Source organism: Monodelphis domestica, chromosome 3 (genome assembly GCF_027887165.1).
Source record: "Monodelphis domestica isolate mMonDom1 chromosome 3, mMonDom1.pri, whole genome shotgun sequence".
NCBI lineage: Eukaryota > Metazoa > Chordata > Mammalia > Didelphimorphia > Didelphidae > Monodelphis > Monodelphis domestica.
The window spans coordinates 4,623,976-4,642,168 of record NC_077229.1 but is presented as its reverse complement, the minus strand read 5'-3'; the positions used below and the strand labels follow the sequence as shown (position 1 = coordinate 4,642,168).

General features: G+C 44.4%; 1 protein-coding gene across 1 annotated transcript in view; it reads right to left on the bottom strand.

Annotated features, from left to right (window-relative positions):
- Positions 1–5,605, bottom strand: part of LOC100019242 (zinc finger protein 883-like) — a 49,035-nt gene extending 43,430 nt beyond the window's left edge. Inside the window, exons 1-2 of the mRNA XM_007490205.3 lie at positions 5,527–5,605; positions 516–641 (exon numbers count right to left, since the gene is read on the bottom strand). Of these exons, the coding sequence (XP_007490267.1) occupies positions 516–623 (108 nt within the window). The 5' untranslated portion in view covers positions 624–641; positions 5,527–5,605. The remainder of the gene's footprint in view (positions 1–515; positions 642–5,526) is intronic.
- Positions 5,606–18,193: the final 12,588 nt, after the last annotated feature.

Below are 18,193 nucleotides of genomic sequence, written 5' to 3'. Positions count from 1 at the left end.
GTGGAAGAATGGAAGGAGTCAGAGAGATCCAAGAAAACTCCAGGGCTTGAGGGAGAAGCCAGTGAGTGGCTCCAGGGAACAAAGTCTTCCCTGAGGACAGCATAGACCAGAGGACACCCTCAGGCTCTGCTCCAGACCAGACTCAAGAGGGAGAAGGTGAAAAGAAGCAGAGGAAAGGGTGTGAGTGTCGCCAGGCAAGCAGAGAGAGCAAAGCCAGGATCCTTAGACAGGGAAGAAGGAGTCAATGGTCTTCCTCAGCGCTCACTTGTGCCCAAGGAGAAATCTAACCTGGGAGGCAGTGCCTGGGGGGAGCTCCTGCGATCTGAGCTGCCCAAGGGCCCAGGATTCCCTCCCAAAGCCAAGAAGAGAGCCAGGAAGGGCCCTCTTGCCTGGAATGTGGGGACAGAAATGGCCCAGCAGGAAGAAGGGAGCAGCTTCCAAGCCATCTTGTGTCAGAGCCAGGGAAGGGCCTCCCTGGCTGAGGGGGCTCCCATCTGGGGCTGGAATGTACTTACCTGGACTGAGAGTCTGTCCCTCTCTAAGTCCATTCCTGGGACTTTAGGCTCCCTGTAGAGGCAGCAAAGTATCACCAGTGAGTCCCTCTGGTGAAGCTCCTCCTCCATCTTTTCCTGGCCTCCTCTCTGTAAGGGTTAAATTAGGAGATTTGACAAACTAAGAGAGCAGCTTGCAATCATTAAAGTTTTAATGAGAATATAGTAGAGTTGTAAATTAATGTTATCCCTTTAAGCCACTGGAAAGAAAACTTTTAGCAGCTTTTAACCATTAACAATTTAGATTAATTAGAGATAGTAAAAGAATAGAGTAAAATGAATTCACTATGAAAGAGGTAGAGAAAAAAAATTTCCTAATGTCTATACTAGTTATCCTATACCTACCTATAACTACCAGTAATAACAACCATCACACAAAGTTCCAACCCAATCAAAACCAACTCAGTCAGTGTTTAATCCAACCTCAATTAGGTCTGTCAACAAAGACCAGCCACCTTCCCAAAAGTTCAAGAAAGAAAAAAACTGAATAGCCCAAACCAAAACACAAAAACCCTCTAAAGGCTAAAGCTAAAAAGCCCTCTCACGTAGGTCCATATAAAAAAATAAACAGCCTTTCTATTTTTGACTTTGTAAATTGTCACATAGAGGATAGATGGACTCCATCAAAAACATTGCTAAAACAACCTTTGGAAAATTTAATGAGCTAAATATCTCAAATTGATTTTAAGGGTTCTTTGGACATGATTTTTAGAATTTTTCTTAACAATCTCTGGTCATTTTGCCTCCCTCTAATACAAGGTAAGGCCCATTTAGTAGCTAAACCTCTTGCATTTCTAAAAACGTGAATGGAAGCTAGGCAGTTAATCCCAGGGCATGTACCCCTAGAAGCCTCCCAAAAGAAAAAAAATAAAAGGGAGCATCTCTCATTTATACTTTTCAGCTCATTTTACTTCCACCAGAATATCTAGATTTCTTGATAATGTTCTAAACCCAAAATAAGTTTTACTTTGTTTAAAAATGTTTACCAAGGTTGAAAGATTTGCTACGTTTGTTAAAATTGTGACAAATATCCGTCAGTTCATAGGCTTTTTAAAATGCCATACAGCATTTTATGTGAAATATGATAGTGTGTTTGTTTGCTATTGTAATTAATTGGGCTATTGAGAATTTTGGGGATATTGATAACTACATATTTATACTACTGTTCTTTATTAAAAAAAACTGTTAACTTGTGAAATTCACAGTAGGTCATGGCTAGATATGAAGAGGAAATGGATCACATTTTTGGTGAGAAAGCCTTGTATTCTATATTTTCTTAGCTGACACAGAGTGCCAATGATTATAAGCTATATTTTTATTTTTTAAACTCTTATTATTATTTTTCTTGCATGTGCAATATACTATTTCAGGTTTTTATTTTTTCCTCTCCTTTTTTATATTTGAAGCACATGTCACCAGTATTAAGATTTTCTTTAACTTTTTGATGTAATATAAGTTTAAAATACATTTGCTATAATGTCTATGCATGCCCCAAAAGCTTGAGACTATAAAAATGATGCCACTAATTGTTTTAAAAAAATTATGGGACTTTGCTTAATGATTCTGTCTGATTTCAGGACAAGATATATGCAAAAGAGTCATTTCACAGGGCCAATGAAGCACAAAGCTAAACCTGATTAGTGCCACGAAAGAGCACACAGGATATATTAATGTGGACTCAAGGTTGCGATGTTTGACATATGTTAAGTTGTAGGCCTTCCTTGTATCCAAACTCACTCACTCTGAAAATACTTACAGCCGAGTATCCCCAAACTTGGCTCCAAACCTGGCTCCTATAATCTAGTCCCTTTTCTGTCTTTTCATAGTGTGGCAAACTTTCTGTAGTCCTGGCTACTGTCTGGGTAAATGCATCATTGCTTAGATCATTTTAATTGGGCCCTGATTCAAGGACCTGTTATAGATTTACTTTTCCTTTACTGGGAATTTTTACATATAAGACTCTGATAGTCTATATTTTCATCCAGAAATTTTCTTTTTTATTTGGATTCTTATGTCTTTTTAATTTCTCTTGCAAATTGATTCATATGCCTCATAACTCAGCCATGCATCCCTAAGTGATTCTATGTTTTTCAATCACCCTCTTCATGGGGATATGTAAAAATATTAAATTGCAAAGTTTAAATTCCTTTTAAGAAGAATTTTAGGTAAAGAAAGATGCTACCTCTCCGAATCCAGAAACTGAACTGTTTAGAGAAGACACCATGAAGATGCCTCCAGACCACAAGCTGCACAAGAAGATCAAGAATGAACTTTGGGTGTGGTTGATTGAACATTTATTTGTATGTATACTTTCATGCCAAAGGGGACTGCTCCCTAACTGGCTTTTTGTCAATGTGTCTAGCAATTATTGGTTTTGTTCTTTTTTCCTCTTATCCTCAAATTATTGTAATCTTTAAATTGATTGTGTTTTCATGATCCTTTGGGGAAGTTCTTCTTCCCAAACGATCAATTGAGGAAATGTAAAAATGGAGAGTTGAACCCCGGACTTCAATTCCCAGGAGTCCTTGGCCACTTCCCAAAATGCCTTGTAACCTCATCTGGGCCGACAGTGAGATGGGGTATTTAAACTGACTGTATCCACCTACTCACTCTCTTCCTGTACTCAGAGACTGCAAGGATGCAGTAAGTGAAATTGAATGAGCCTTTCAGCCCTCCTAGCCACGTGCTTTCTTATTTTGTATTTTCTTTATTTCTTAATCTTTAATAAACCTCATAAAAATATAATACTTTTATCAGAGAAATTAATTTTAACTGTTTCAGGCCTGCCATTATATTCTAGCAACTAACCACCAACCACCAACCCAACACACAGCAGCAAATTTCCTGTCAACTGCCAACCCTGTCAGCAACTGACAGACGGACCAACTGATGCTGGTTCCCTTTTACAGCCTTTTTACTACCTCTCTTCCTGTCTCTATGGCTCCTCTTTTCTGTCTCTATGGTCCCTTCTTCCTGTCACTGTGAGCTGGTTAATCCCTACATATCTCTATGGTAAGAGGACCTCCAGGTCCCACATTAAATTAAAAAAGGAATAAAGAATTCATTTTTACATCTCCCCACTCAGAGTTATTCTTCCCTCTCCCTTCCCCAACCCCCCCACAACAATCCCCCCTCAGTTTCTGACCCCCTGAATGGAGCTCCAGCCAAAGCTCTTCCCAACAGGCCTTTCTTGGCCCAGGGAATGTCTTACTTCTCTGCCCTTCTGAGCAGCAAGACTTGGTTTGGAGGCCCCCTCTCAAGGCACTCCCTCCCCTCTTTCCCCCAGTGTAGAAAAGTCCATTATCCTTACTGCCTTTGGGCTCACTCTCCAGGTCAAATGCTCTTGGCTGGACCTCAGAAGAAAGCTGCTATGATCTCCCTTCCCAGCTCGGTATCTGGCTCAGCCCTATCCCGCATGGGGCCAGACCCTGGGCCTCTGCACCTTTATCTGGGGAGAGAGAAGGGACCCAGAGAGCAGAGGTTTTCCCTTCTCTTCCCAGGCCTGAGGTTGTCCTACAGGGATGTCCATGGGGTGAGGGCTGTCCTCAGGGGAGAGCCTGCTACTAGCAGAGGGAGTGGGGCAGCTTGGGAAGAGAAGAGGGTCTGAAGGGGCAGCTGAGCACCTCCCTCTGTTCCTCCTTTTCTGCCCCCTCCCTTCTCCCATCCTTCCAGACCCCCAAGAGGCAGCAGGGCTTTGGGATTCTACTTGGAGCTCTCCCATCCCAGAAGTTCTCAAGTGCCTGCTGGAGGCCCCCTTGGGCTGGGGGAGGGTCATGGGGGTTCCTCCCAGTGCTCCAGAGGGTCCCAGCCAGCCTCCAGGGGGAGATCCTCCAGTCAGGAAGCACTTCCAAGGGGCAAGTCGAGGTTCCAGGTTAAAAGACAAAAGGGAGGAGCTGCCAAGGGGCAGTTGGCAGTCTCCCCAGAGGCAGGGCAGTCCTCTCTATGGGGATGTCCCTCCTCCTCCCTTCCCCCCTCCCCCCCCCATCCCTGACTGCAGGGCCTTCCTGGGGCTCTGCTGGCCTCTTGGGCTCTCTTCCCTCTTCCTGCCAGCCTCCATTCAGCCCCTGAAGAGACTTTTTTCTGGTTCCCTCGTCCCTATCAGACCCCCAGGATGCTCTTTGGCACTCCCAGCCCTGATGGCTCCACCCCACTCCTCCCTGCCACCCCCTCTGCCCCGGGTCACACCAGCCTCCTGGGGAGGTCCATGAACAGCACCTCCTGCGCCTGGCCAGGAGCACCTTCTCTGGCTGCCTCCATGGACGGGTCACAGGCTCTCCCTCCGCAGCTCCGACCACTGCCCTCCCCAGCTTCCCCACAGTTTAAATGATAATCTTGCCTCTGGGAAGCCCTCCTGAACTCCTCTTCACTCTCCACCCTCTCTCTGCTCATTATTGCCTGCTTAGCCTGAACGGAGCCTGCTTGGGGTGACTGAAGCTGAGGCTGCCCGAGGGGCGGAGGAGCAGGAGCTCGGGGGTCCGGGCCGAGGCTGGGAGGCAGGACTCCTGGGTCCAGACAGGGCGCAGTAAAACTGCATCCCATGCTGCCCCTGCCCCGGACGCCCCCTCCAGGACCGATGTTTTAGCAGGAAAGAAGATCCCGAAAAGGAAGCGGAAGGCCACAGCCGACCCATCAGACATCAGAGCAGCCCCGGGATACACCGTACCCTGCAGGAAAGTCGCACCCCAGCGCCAACGATCCTGCTCTCCAGGTGCTCTCCCGCCCCAGCCAGCCCCGCCCAGCTGCAGAGTCCCAGGACGAGGGGGAGGGGAGGGGCTCCCGTCTTTGGGGAGGATCCAGAAATTGGGCTTCAGGAGGCACAGGCGGGAGGTGTCTGCCTCAGAGGGACTCATAGAAGGGAGGATTCGAACGGAGTCCTACTCTCTGCCGCCCGCCCTCCCGCAGGCTCCTCTCCCTCTGGCCTCTCCCCACGCGGGCCCCCCCTTTCCCGCGGTCCCCGGTACCACTTCATCATTACCGAGGTTTGAGCCGCGGGTGGGAGGAAGTTCTATGGCCCGATAAGGAGGCTGGGCGGGAAAAGCTTTGGAAGTGGAGGCGGGGGGGGGGGGGGGGGGATTTTGGGAACGACCTTAACTTCCGGTTTCCCGGAGGCCTCGGCGCCGCCCATTCTGGGGCTAATTGCCCCGCCCTCCCCTCCTCCCGAGCATCCCTTCGCTGCCCTCCGATGCTCCCCATCATTTCTCCCAGGCGGAGGCTGCCTCGGTCCCGCCTTAGACTGTGGTGAGAGACAAGTTCTCAGAGTTTGAGCTTTAGCCAGATTGAGTGGCGCAGGAAGAAAAAGGGAGAGAGCAGGCCCTGGCGCGGCCCGCGGGCAGTGCCGGGCCAGCAGCAGCAGACAGCTACAGGAAAGGGGGTCAGGACGGACAGACCGCGCTCCGGGCGTCCGGCTGGCCCCGCCGACCACGGACAGTGGCTGCATGGAGCTCCCCGCAGGGGCGCGCAGCGGAGATGCAGCGTCCTGATGTGGCAGCGGGCCGGTGCAGCGCCCGGCGGAGAGCAGCTCGGGAGCTCTTGGTACCCGGAGCCCCCGCCGGATGGAAACCGCAGCCGGAGCCGAGGCCACAGCCCGCTCCCTCCGCAGGGACACCGGCGCTGCTTTCCGAAGGTAAGCCCTCCTTTCCCCCCTCCCCCCAGCCTCCGCGCCCTCTCCTCGGACCCCGAGCCGCGGTGCAGAGGGCGAAGCTGGAGAGGGAGGAGGGAAAGTTGCTTCTCCTCCAGGCCAGGAGTTTGACGGCCACGTGAGCTGGCCACGGCCTCAGCCCCAGCTGCTCGGAGCCGCGACTGCCGGCCCGTTTGAGGGGCCACAGCGGACACTTTCGGACAGGGATCTCCAAGCGTCTTTTTCGCGGCCTTCAGGGTCAGGGAACCCCAGCCGCAGAGGGTGGGAAGCACGCTGGGAATTAGGAGGAAAAGTTAGCCCCGCCCCCAACCCCCGGGGGCTCCCAGAAAAGCACAGTCACCCCTCCCCCCCTTAGGGGTCTCTTCAGGCCCTGCTGGACGTCTCTCTCCTTGGAGCTGTCCACATCACCTCAGGGGGATTTACTGGGAGAAAAGAGCATCCACAGGTGAGCGGACTGCTCTGCTGCCAGCCTTCTGGGGCAGCCTGCTGGCTTCTGCCCCCTCCCCCCCCCCCAGACCGAGAGCCTCACAGCGCTCCCCATAGGAGCCAAGCCAAGCCAAGCCAACTGATGTGGGGGAGGGGGACACGAGGGGAAAAGGAACTGCTCAGTCCGTTCCTGTTGGGTAGAGAGCGGATTCCTGATTGAGAAGCTGGGCAGGCCCGGCCTGGAAGAGAACCCCGGACAGCTCTGCTCCCTGCGGGCGCTGGGTGCTCTGGAGCGGGAAATGCAGGGAGGGGTCCCTAGTCAATGCAGACCACCACAGGTCACTGCTTACACATGTACATGAAAGTCCCAACAGGAAGACGAGTCATGGATGGGGTAAGCATGGAACGATTCCTCATTAGCCACCTTACTGCCTACTGCCATCCTTTGGGGTCGCCTCTCACAGGAGGGCAACCTGTTTGAGCTCCGGCAGGCGAGAAGTTACAAAGATTCTTGCGTGAGCGGCTTCTGCTCAGGACTCGGATCCAGTGTGCCAGTGGTCCACAAAGAACGAGGTACATTGGTAGAAGGCGATGGATTAACTTTCTGATCTACGCTCAGGTTCCATAGGCTGATCGTTAACACCCGGCACAGAACGCTACTCTGCCTGCTGATGCTGCTGCCTTAGGAGTTCTGAGTTCGGAGGAGCTCGAGTTCACGAGCTAGAAGATTTAGAAGATTTACTGTCCGAAAAAATGGTCGGTGTGTTGTTTGTGTTCACAGTGCACCTGTCAAACCCGGGGTTTGACTTCCCCTGCCTTTTGCACTTTCCTGTAAACCCCAAAGCTGAGTTTAGGACTGATAAAGAATTAGGAGAGTGAAGGGAGATTTGAATTTATCTTATTTTTTGGGTTGGAATATTTATAATGGTGTGTTTCATAGAACAGATAGTTAGAAGTGTGTCAGGGAAGCTCACTGGTGTATGTTCTGTACGGCATTAAAAGTTAAGGGTTGGGGCAAGTGAGGGGAAGACCAACAAGAAGACCAGGGAAGACTGTGAGGGAACCATGAGGAGAAGAGACAGTGCAGGAGTCGAGGGGGAATGAGGGAGGTTACTTAGGAATGATTGTCTGCCCTTCCTAATGTTATGTTGTTGTTGTTGTTAGTAGTCTCTCGGTAACCGAGGATGATGATTGTTTTTGTTTGTTTTCATCTATGGTGTATAGATGAGTGTGCACAAAGACACTTGTGTGTGAAGGAGATTTAAGTGGAAGAGTCGATGCACAGAGACAGTCCCACTCTCTCAGCGTTGGAAGCCTGGGTCCAGTGGCACGAAAAGTCGATACACCTGGAGACTTCCTCAGCTGCATTGGATGGCCGTGTTGTCTTTTGTGCTCCAACACGCCCTGAGCACTCCACAGTGCTTTGCTGCGTCGCCCTCTCAGCCGTTGAACCTTCTTATTGGTTTCTTCCATCTGTTCAGCCGAAGCAGTCTTCACATGCTGGGTGAGCAAAGCCCTGGTTCACCAAGCTTTCCACATAGTGTTGACCAGCATATGGGAAGAGGAAGACATGCCCTCAGAATTCAGAGATGCCTCCATCGTAGCCCTGTACAAGAACAAAGGCTCACGAGTAGCCTGTGACAACTACAGAGGCATCTCACTACTCTCCACTGCTGGAAAGATCCTCGCCCGTGTTATACTCAACAGACTCCTGTCATCTGTTTCAGAGCAGAACCTGCCTGAATCACAATGTGGCTTCCGACCAGTTCACAGCACCATCAACATGGTCTTGACAGTGAGGCAAATGCAGGAAAAATGCCTTGAGCAGAACCTGAGTCTCTACATTGTCTTCATAGACCTGACAAAGGCGTTCGACACAGTGAACAGGGACGCATTGTGGGTGATCCTCAGCAAGCTCGGTTGCCCAGCAAAATTCGTCAAACTGATCCAGCTCTTTCATGTCGACATCATAGGGGAAGTCCTATCTGGTGGAGAGACTTCCGATCGCTTCAACATCTCCAATGGCATGATACATGGCTGTGTTCTCGCTCCAGTACTATTCAACCTATCCTTCACCTAAGTATTATGACATGCTGTGATGGATCTAGACCTGGGCGTCTACATCAAATACCGACTGGATGGCTCACTATTTGACCTTCGCCACCTGACTGCAAAAACAAAGACAACAGAGAGACTCATCCTGGAAACTCTCTTTGCAGATGATTGTGCTCTCATGGCCCACCAAGAAAATCATCTTCAAACCATTGTGGACAGGTTCTCCACTGCAACAAAACTGTTTTGCCTGACCATCAGCCTCCGCAAAACAGAGGTGCTGTTTCAACCTGCACCAGGGAGGCCAACTAACCAGCCGTGCATTACAATCAATGGCACACAGCTTTCTAACGTCAACACTTTCAAGTACCTGGGCAGCACCATCGCCAACGATGGGTCCCTAGACCACGAGATCAATGCCAGGAATCAAAAGGCCAGCCAGGCACTTGGGCAGCTGCGCTCCAAAGTCCTCCAAAACAGTGGTGTAAGCACTGCGACGAAGCTCAAAGTGTATAACGCAGTGGTCCTCAGCTCGCTCCTGTACGGTTGTGAGACATGGACACTGTACCAGAAGCACATGAAACAGCTGGAGCAATTCCACCAACGCTCCCTCCGGTCAATCATGAGGATCCGATGGCAGGACCGAATCACCAACCAGGAAGTCCTCGACAGAGCCAACTCCACCAGCATCGAAGTCATGGTCCTCAAATCCCAGCTACGATGGTCTGGACACGTCATCTGCATGGCCCCACAGTGAATACCAAGACAGGTATTCTATGGTGAATTGTCAGCTGGACTCAGGAAACAAGGCCGACCAAAGAAAAGGTACAAGGATCAGCTAGTCAAACTTGAAGTGGGCTGGCATTACACTAAAGCAACTAGAACTTGGTGCCTCTGACAGAAGCAGCTGGTGAACCCACATTAACCATGCTGCCACCACCTTTGAAGATGAGCGACATCGGCGTCTTGCCGCTGCGCATGAATGCCGACACCAGGCCACAGCTGCATCTCCCGAACATAACTGGTGTTCCATGCCTCATGTGCCACAAACTCTGCGCCTCAGTCTTTGGACTTCAAAGCCATATGAGGGTACACCATAGATGAAACTGCACGAAGACAATGTCATTCTCGGTTACCGAGAGACTTCTACTACTGATGGGCAGATGATTTTTGGTTATAAACCCAGTTCCCTTGACTTCCAGAAGATCATATTGAAAGCATTCTGATCCTTTGTAAAATTCATAGATGTTGTTATTTGGAGATTTATTGCAGGAGATGATCTGTGTATTCTTTTGAATTCTATTTTACCCTCTTGTTAGGGTAGTTTGATAATTCTGGTAATATGTCTGTCCTTTTTTTTTCTTTGATTATGACTTTCATTTAGTCCAATAATTTTGAGATTGTCTCTATTGGATGTTTTTACCAGGTCAGTTTTTTTTAATGAGATATTTCATATTTTCTTCTTTTTTCCCAATCATTATTTTGATTTTATTTGATTGTTTCTTGATGTCCCCTGTGGCATTTAAAAGAGTGGGAGCCTTAAACTGTAAGAGTTTAAATGGTTGAGGTTGTAAACTGTAGTGATTAAAATAGTGGAATACTTAAATTGTTGTAGATATAAGAGTGGGTGAGTAAATTTTGACCGCAGAAAATATGTTTTCACTACAGTGTCTTGTTTTAAATCAAATATAAGGTGGTCGCCAGGGAAATATTCCCAATTATGAATATGCCTAAGTCAACTGGGTTTTATAGAGAATTTAATTAATAATACAATGAGGAATTAAAGAAAGAGAGAAAGAGAGGAAAAGGGGAATAATGAGAAAGGGATAAGCCGGCCCTGGCCATTCCTGGCCAACCCAGGCCCAAGCCCTAAGAGAAAAATCAGTCAGTCCTTAATCACTCACCACAAGATCTGTCCAAGCAAGAATATAGACACCAGTTCAGCCAGCCAATCTTCTCCAGAGAGAGATTCTTCTGACTGTCTAAGCAAGGATTCTGGGGGACAGAGTCTCCCCAGAGGGAGTTCCAGCCAAAGTCAGCCTCCCTTGAGAGACCTCCTTAGAGATTGTCCTTCAAGAGATTTTTTCTCAAGAGCTCGTCTTTTTCTTATATAGGGGGTTTTCTCCTATGTCCTAAGTTCTTCCATCTACCAATCACAGTAGATGTTTTTCAAAGGACAGCCCATTCTGAATTCACAGCTGAGTAGATTAGAATCTCTGAGTAAGTTTCTCACCTTTTTGTCCTGGCACGTTTATAAGTTGCCTTTGCCTGACCTTTTATAAGTACTTAGCACCCCATTGTATTAATTCTAAAAATAGGCATGGCTTAAGTATGGATGTATTTTTCATTGTTTAGCAAGGAGTTTTCTCCCCTAAAGCAGTCTTAAGTACAGGTGGAGTAGAGGTCTTCCCATTTCTGATTTAAGTAGAGTTCTCACAATGTAGATCTAAGTAGCTTCACTGTTTAAAATGGGGAATAGTCCCATGTAAGTTTTTTTCCTCTTTGCTCCTTGTAAGTTTACAAGTCTGAGAAATTTCAAGATTCACATCCCTGAGGTCATCAGCTTCTATTTGCTCAATTCTAATTTTTATGGACTGATTTTCTTCCATCACATTTTGAATCTCCTTTTCCATTTGTTTTTTTTTCCTACTTTTCCTGGAATTCTTTTCTTCATTGAAATATCGTGCCTCTTTTTCCATTAGATCAACTCTGCTCTTCAAGCTGTTATCTGTTTTTTTTTGTATTATCATTTCTCTTCCCCAATGTTCTTCCACCTCCCTTTTTTGATTGTTGACAGCCTTTTTGAGCTATTCCAGCACTTGAGACCAATTTCTATTTTTCTTCGTTATTTTGCATATGGCTGCTTTGATCTCACTGTCTCCTACTGAGTCTATGCCTTTTTCTTCTTTGTCCCCTTAGCTATTTTCTATGGTTAGTTGTTTCTTTTGCTGTTGGCTCATTTTTACAAACTTAAAAAATATATATTATGTCTTAAAGGTGGGCTCTGTTTTCAAAGTAGAGGTAGCATTCTATTAAAGTGTAATTTTCCCCTCAGCTATAATTCAGAGTTTCTGCAACTTTCACTACTTCCATGGTAGTATGATGGCCTATGGGCTGAGAGCTCTAGAACCTGCTGATTCTGTCTGCTCTTAAGGACTGCCAATGGCTTGAAGAGCTCAGAACTCTGTGAGGTGCATTGCCCTGGGTCTAGAAGCCTCACCACAGGCTTAAATAGACCAAATGTCAGAGACTTGGGGACCTCATTGCAGGCCAATGCCAGAGGCTGGGCCTTCAAGGGTTAGTTAGGTGTGGGGTGCTCTGTTGTTGCCTTAGATTTGGTCCTAGAATCTCAAAGTTGTTATGTGCTCAGACTCATAATCCAGTACACAAGATAGGTGGTATTTGGCCTGCACTCTTCTGCCGTGATTTTTAAAATATTGTTCTTTTTGCTATGATTGTGGTTAGATCACTATCCAGACATGGTGGTGCATGATGGTGGGCAGGAGACCAGGGCATGGATTGTCTTAAAATTTTGTCTCTTTCTGATCCCACTGGCCACTCACTCTCCAATTCAATAAGAATGTTTTAACAGGGAATAAGATGACAAGGGGAACCAGGAAGTCACCTACAAATCATGCCAAAGATCAAAGGAGCACAATTTACAAATTTTATCAAATATTTTGTTATAATTGACATCCTAGAGATGTGTGCCAAATTAGGAGAAACTATTGAGGTAGTGCTCATCAAGGTCTAATGCCCTCTGATCTCTAAATTACAGATGCAAACCAGTGTAGAAAGGAAAACTGAAACAAATTTTGGACTTTCTGACACTCAGGTGGAACAAACAACAGTTGGAATGTTAGAGAGAAGAATGACAGTTGGTGGGGGGAGGGCCTTCTAAGAATCACAGTTGGTCTCCTGGTTCTCTCTTTCCTGGCCTTTGGAATCCAAGCCCAGAGGAAAAGATTGTAAAGCATCCCAGAGGAAAAGCATCAAGAAAAACTGCTAGAGAGAAGAGACAAAGAAAAAAGCTGAAATGGACAGCTAAGACTTTGAACTTTTAAATTTGTCTATACCAGAAGAGGACAGATGGAAAACAGGACTTATATGTAAGACTGAGTGAGTTGAAAGCATAAAACAAAATTAATTTCACATATTAGGGAAATAGCATGCAACACTACATAACTTGGAAGAAAGAAGAGATCCATCAATCAACATGAGAAGTGGAAATCTGAAGAAACTTGATAAGTATTAATTCAATACAACACTATTAGACACAAAGCATAAAATCACAAACTGACATATATTGGGAGATCTTGTTTAAATAAACAAGTGTCTGAAATTGTATTTATGCAAAAATAAATATGTATATAGTTAGTTCCATAAGGTCTTAGGCAAATAGAAAGATCAGTAGACAGGAACCATCAGCTCCAGATGAGTAGAACACCAGAAGAGCTTAATGACTTTGGCATAATGGTTTGAAGTTGTAATAATAACTTGGAAATGATTTGGATATCTTCATGAACTCATCACAAGATGGCAGAGAGAGAGAAGATGATCTGTTTCCCTCTGCTCTCTCAACACAAATAAGTATAAAAAAAAGACCCAAACTCCTGCTCCAACCCTTTCTAATTTCCTTGGGGTCTAGGCTTCCTAGCAATTCCAACTCTAGTCCATGGTTCTGTAAGTGATACTCTCTGCTTGCCCCTTCCTCATCCTCTTCTCCATTCAGACTACCTTTGGTATCATATTTCCCTATCCAAGAGTCATACCTCTACCTCTCTATCCCTTTTGACTTTTCCAGTTGTTTTTTTTTGGGGGGGGGGAATCTGAGGTTCTTTTTTTCCCTAATTTTTATTTAGAATATTTTCCCATGGTTACATGATTCATGACCCCCCCCTTTTCTCCCCTCCCAAAGGTGACAGGCAGTTCCACTGGGTTATACATGTATCATTGTTCAAAACCTATTTCTATGTTATTTATATTTGTAGTAGAGTGATCCTTTATTTTTAATTGAAAATTTTTATTTAATTAATTTAGAATGTTTTTCCATTTTACATGATTCATGTTCTTTCCCACCCACCCCCATAGCCAAAGTACAGTTCCACTAGGTTTTACTTGTCTTATTGATCAAGAGCTATTTCCATATTATTAATAATTGCACTAGGGTGATCATTTAGAGTCTACATCCCCAGTCATATCCCCATCAACCTATGTGATTGAGCAGTTGTTTTTCTTCTGTGTTACTATATCCACAGTTCTCCCTCTGGATGTGGATAGTGTTCTTTCTCATAAGTCCATTAGCATTGTCTTGGATCATTGCATTACTCCTAGTAGAGAAGTCCATTACATTCAATTGTACCACAGTGTATCAGTCTCTATGTATAAGGTTCTCCTGGTGCAATTGATTGAACAAAAGGAACTTAAACATTTATCGTAAATTTACACTTTTTATGCCAAAGGGGACTGCTCCCTAATTGGTTTTTTGTCAACGTGCCTAGCAAAGCATTGGTTTTGCTTTCTCTTCTATTTCCCTCTTATCTCTAACAATTGTAGTTTTCCTCTTAGAAAGTGAAATATTGTATACATCTATAGTTAGAAATTTTTAGGGGTACAGGATGATTATGTTAAATGATCAGTGGGGAGAGTAGTCTCCCAATGACCATGAGGGGGAATTGTGAAGATTAAATTTAACTCTCCCCTGATTATAACAATGAAAATACTTAACTCTTCCCTGATTGTGAAAATTAAATTGTAAACACCGTCCATTTTTAAGTTGAGTGGGAAGTTCTGCCCATTTTAGATTTAATCACCAAAAGTGTAAAACCCCATTCACACTTGAGTGGTGGAGGTCTGTGACCCAAGTGTGCATGGTGGGTGATGAATCAGAATTGACTGACTGCGTTCTGTGTAGTCCTGATGCAGGACTTTAACTGTGATTGGTAGATGTAAAATTAGGGGAAGACACAGGAAGTGATGCAAGAGAAAATGTCTTTAAAAGAGAGTGACAATTTCCTGAAGTCAATTTCTTCATGCTTTCAAGTTGAAGCTGAGGTAGAGGGGCAGAAGGATCTATTGACTGAACCTAAGAGGCCTGTTTCCTGGTGAGGCTGTTCAAAATCTCTCCCTTTCAACTGACAGTGAAAAGCTGACTCAACTGCTAGTTTTTCTCTGAAGAGACCAGCCTCAGGAAAACCTGTCCTTTTGAGAGATACTCCATGCATCCCCAGGGCCTCCGCTTTGCCAAGGCCTAAGGACTAAACTCCCCTGCATCTGATTGAACCAGGGCTCATAGTAAGTTACTTAATGTTTAGGCTAGATATCTTACCCTATCCTCTCTCAGATTTCCTTTCACTCTCTCTACATTTTGTAAAATAATTTGTAAATAAAATCCCTTTGGAATTAATTAAAGGAATATATATATATATATATATATATATATATATATACACACACACACACATATATATATATATATAATCCATCCATAAGCTACTAGATATCTAAAATTGTCATTTCTGAAGACCCCTTAAAATCAAGTTAAATTCTTAGCTCATTAAATTCTCCAAAGGTTGTATACAATTATAACCAGTTTTTGATGGAGTTCATCCATCATCTATGTAATAATTAAGAAAGGCAAAAAGGAACAAAAGGCCATTTAGGCAATATGTTACCTCGATGGATCTGGTGTATAAGTTGACTAATTGGCTTGTATAATGATATTGTCCTCAGTACAGTCATAGGGGAAGGGTACCAAAAAACACCCCAGTATAGCAGGATATTATTGATTAGATTAATATATGAACTTAAAAAAAAAGAAAATTAAATCTTAAAACAATCAGCAAAATGCAATAAGTAAGGACAGTGAGTTAAAAAATCCTTTTCTCCAATTCCAATAGACTTCTTCACTATTATGGAAGAAAACAAACTGAAAATAGCAATCAGTAAAACAATGGAGTCTGAAAAGGATTAAAATTCACATCCAAATCTCATTAAGGTTCCTTCCCCTCCCCAGTATTTATCATCCATTGCCATTCCTTTTATCACCCCTCTGGAGTTCCTCATACATGCACTGGGCAGAATGTGGACAAATTCCATGAGGGGTGTGTTGCAGAGGCTAGTCAGGCCAAAATAGCAAGGGGGTGTATGATGTAAGATGAACCTCTCATAGGGCAACTGGGTAGCTCAGTGGATTGAGAGTCAGTCCTAGAGACGGGAGGTCCTAGGTTCAAATCTGGCCTAAGACACTTCCTAGCTGTGTGACCCTGGGCAAGTCACTTAACCCCCATTGCCTAGTCCTTACCACTCTTCTGCCTTGGAGCCAATACACAGTATTGACTCCAAGATGGAAGGTAAGGGTTTTAAAAAAAAAAAAAAGATGAACCTCTCATCTGAATCTTTTTTTTTTTAATTTTATAATATTTTATTTGATCATTTCCAAGCATTAGTCATTAAAGACAAAGATCATTTTCTTTTCCTCCCTCCCAACCCCCATTAGTCGACGCGTGATTCCACTGGGTATCACATGTGTTCTTGATTCGAACCCATTGCCATGTTGTTAATATTTGCCTTAGAGTTTCGTTTAGAGTCTCTCCTCTGTCATGTCCCCTCAACCGCTGTATTCAGGCAGTTGCTTTTCCTCGGTGTTTCTACTCCCACAGTTTAACCTCTGCTTATGAATAGTGTTTTTTCTCCTAGATCCCTGCAGATTGTTCAGGGACATTACACCGCCACTTATGGAGAAGTCCATTACAATCGATTGTACCACAGTGTATCATCAGTCTCTGTGTACAATGTTTTCCTGGTTCTGCTCCTCTCGCTCTGCATCACTTCCTGGAGGTTGTTCCAGTCTCCATGGAATTCCTCCACTTTATTATTCCTTTTAGCACAATAGTATTCCATCACCAACATATACCACAATTTGTTCAGCCATTCCCCAATTGATGGGCATCCCCTCGTTTTCCAATTTTTGGCCACCACAAAGAGCGCAGCTATGAATATTTTTGTACAAGTCTTTTTGTCCATTATCTCTTTGGGGTACAGACCCAGCAGTGCTATGGCTGGATCAAAGGGTAGACAGTCTTTTAGTGTCCTTTGTGCATAGTTCCAAATTGCCCTCCAGAATGGCTGGATCAGTTCACAACTCCACCAGCAATGAATTAATGTCCCTACTTTGCTGCATCCCCTCCAGCATTCATTACCTTCCTTTGCTATCATGTTAGCCAATCTGCTAGGTGTGAGGTGATACCTCAGAGTTGTTTTGATTTGCATCTCTCTGATTATAAGAGATGTAGAACACTTCTTCATGTGCTTGTTAATAGTTTTGATTTCTTTATCTGAGAGCTGCCTATCCATTTCCCTTGCCCATTTATCAATTGGAGAATGGCTTGGTTTTTTGTACAATTGATTTAGCTCATTATAAATATGAGTAATTAAACCTTTGTCAGAGGTTTCTATGAAGATTTTTTCCCCAGTTTGTTGTTTCCCTTCTGATTTTAGGTACATTGGTTTTGTTTGTACAAAAGCTTTTTAGTTTGATGTAGTCAAAATTATTTATTTTACATTTTGTGATTCTTTCTATGTCTTGCTTGGTTTTAAAGCCTTTCCCCTCCCAAAGGTCTGACATGTATACTATTCTGTGTTTACCCAACTTACTTATGGTTTCCTTCTTTATATTTCAGTCCCTCACCCAGTTTGAATTTATCTTGGTGTAGGCTGTGAGGTGTTGATCTATTCCTGGTCTCTCCCACACTGTCTTCCAATTTTCCCAGCAGTTTTTATCGAATAATGAATTTTTGTCCCAAAAGCTGGAATCTTTGGGTTTATCGTATACTGTCTTGCTGAGATCGCTTTCCCCCAGTCTATTCCACTGATCTTCCTTTCTGTTTCTTAGCCAGTACCAAATTGTTTTGATGATGACTGCTGCTTTGTAATATAGTTTGAGGTCTGGGACTGCAAGACCCCCATCATATGTGTTTTTTTTTCCATTATTTCCCTGGATATCCTTGATCTTTTGTTATTCCAAATGAATTTTGTTATTGTTTTTTTCTAAATCAGTAAAGAAATATTTTGGTAGTTCAATGGGTATGTCACTAAATAGATAAATAAGTTTGGATAGGATGGTCAATTTTATTATATTGTCTCATCCTATCCATGAGCAGTTAATGTTTTTCCAATTGCTCAAGTCTAGTTTTAGTTGTGTGGAGAGTGTTTTGTAGTTGTGTTCATATAGTTCCTGTGTTTGTCTCAGGAGATAGATTCCTAGGTATTGTAAACCTCAAAATTCCTTAGACTTATAAATGTTGGAAATTTCACCATTGGGATATTTCATACTTGGAAATTTTCTTACTGATAGTCTATTGGAATGGGAACCCCATTGGCATGGGAGGTTCCTTCTCCTCCCTTTTTAAGATTACTTTAGGAAAGAAACCCTTTGCTGAACAATGGAAAGGACTTTGACCTATGCTTAAGCATAGAACAGGAATTTCTTTGAGTCTTGATTGATTTTAGAATTGATACAATGGAG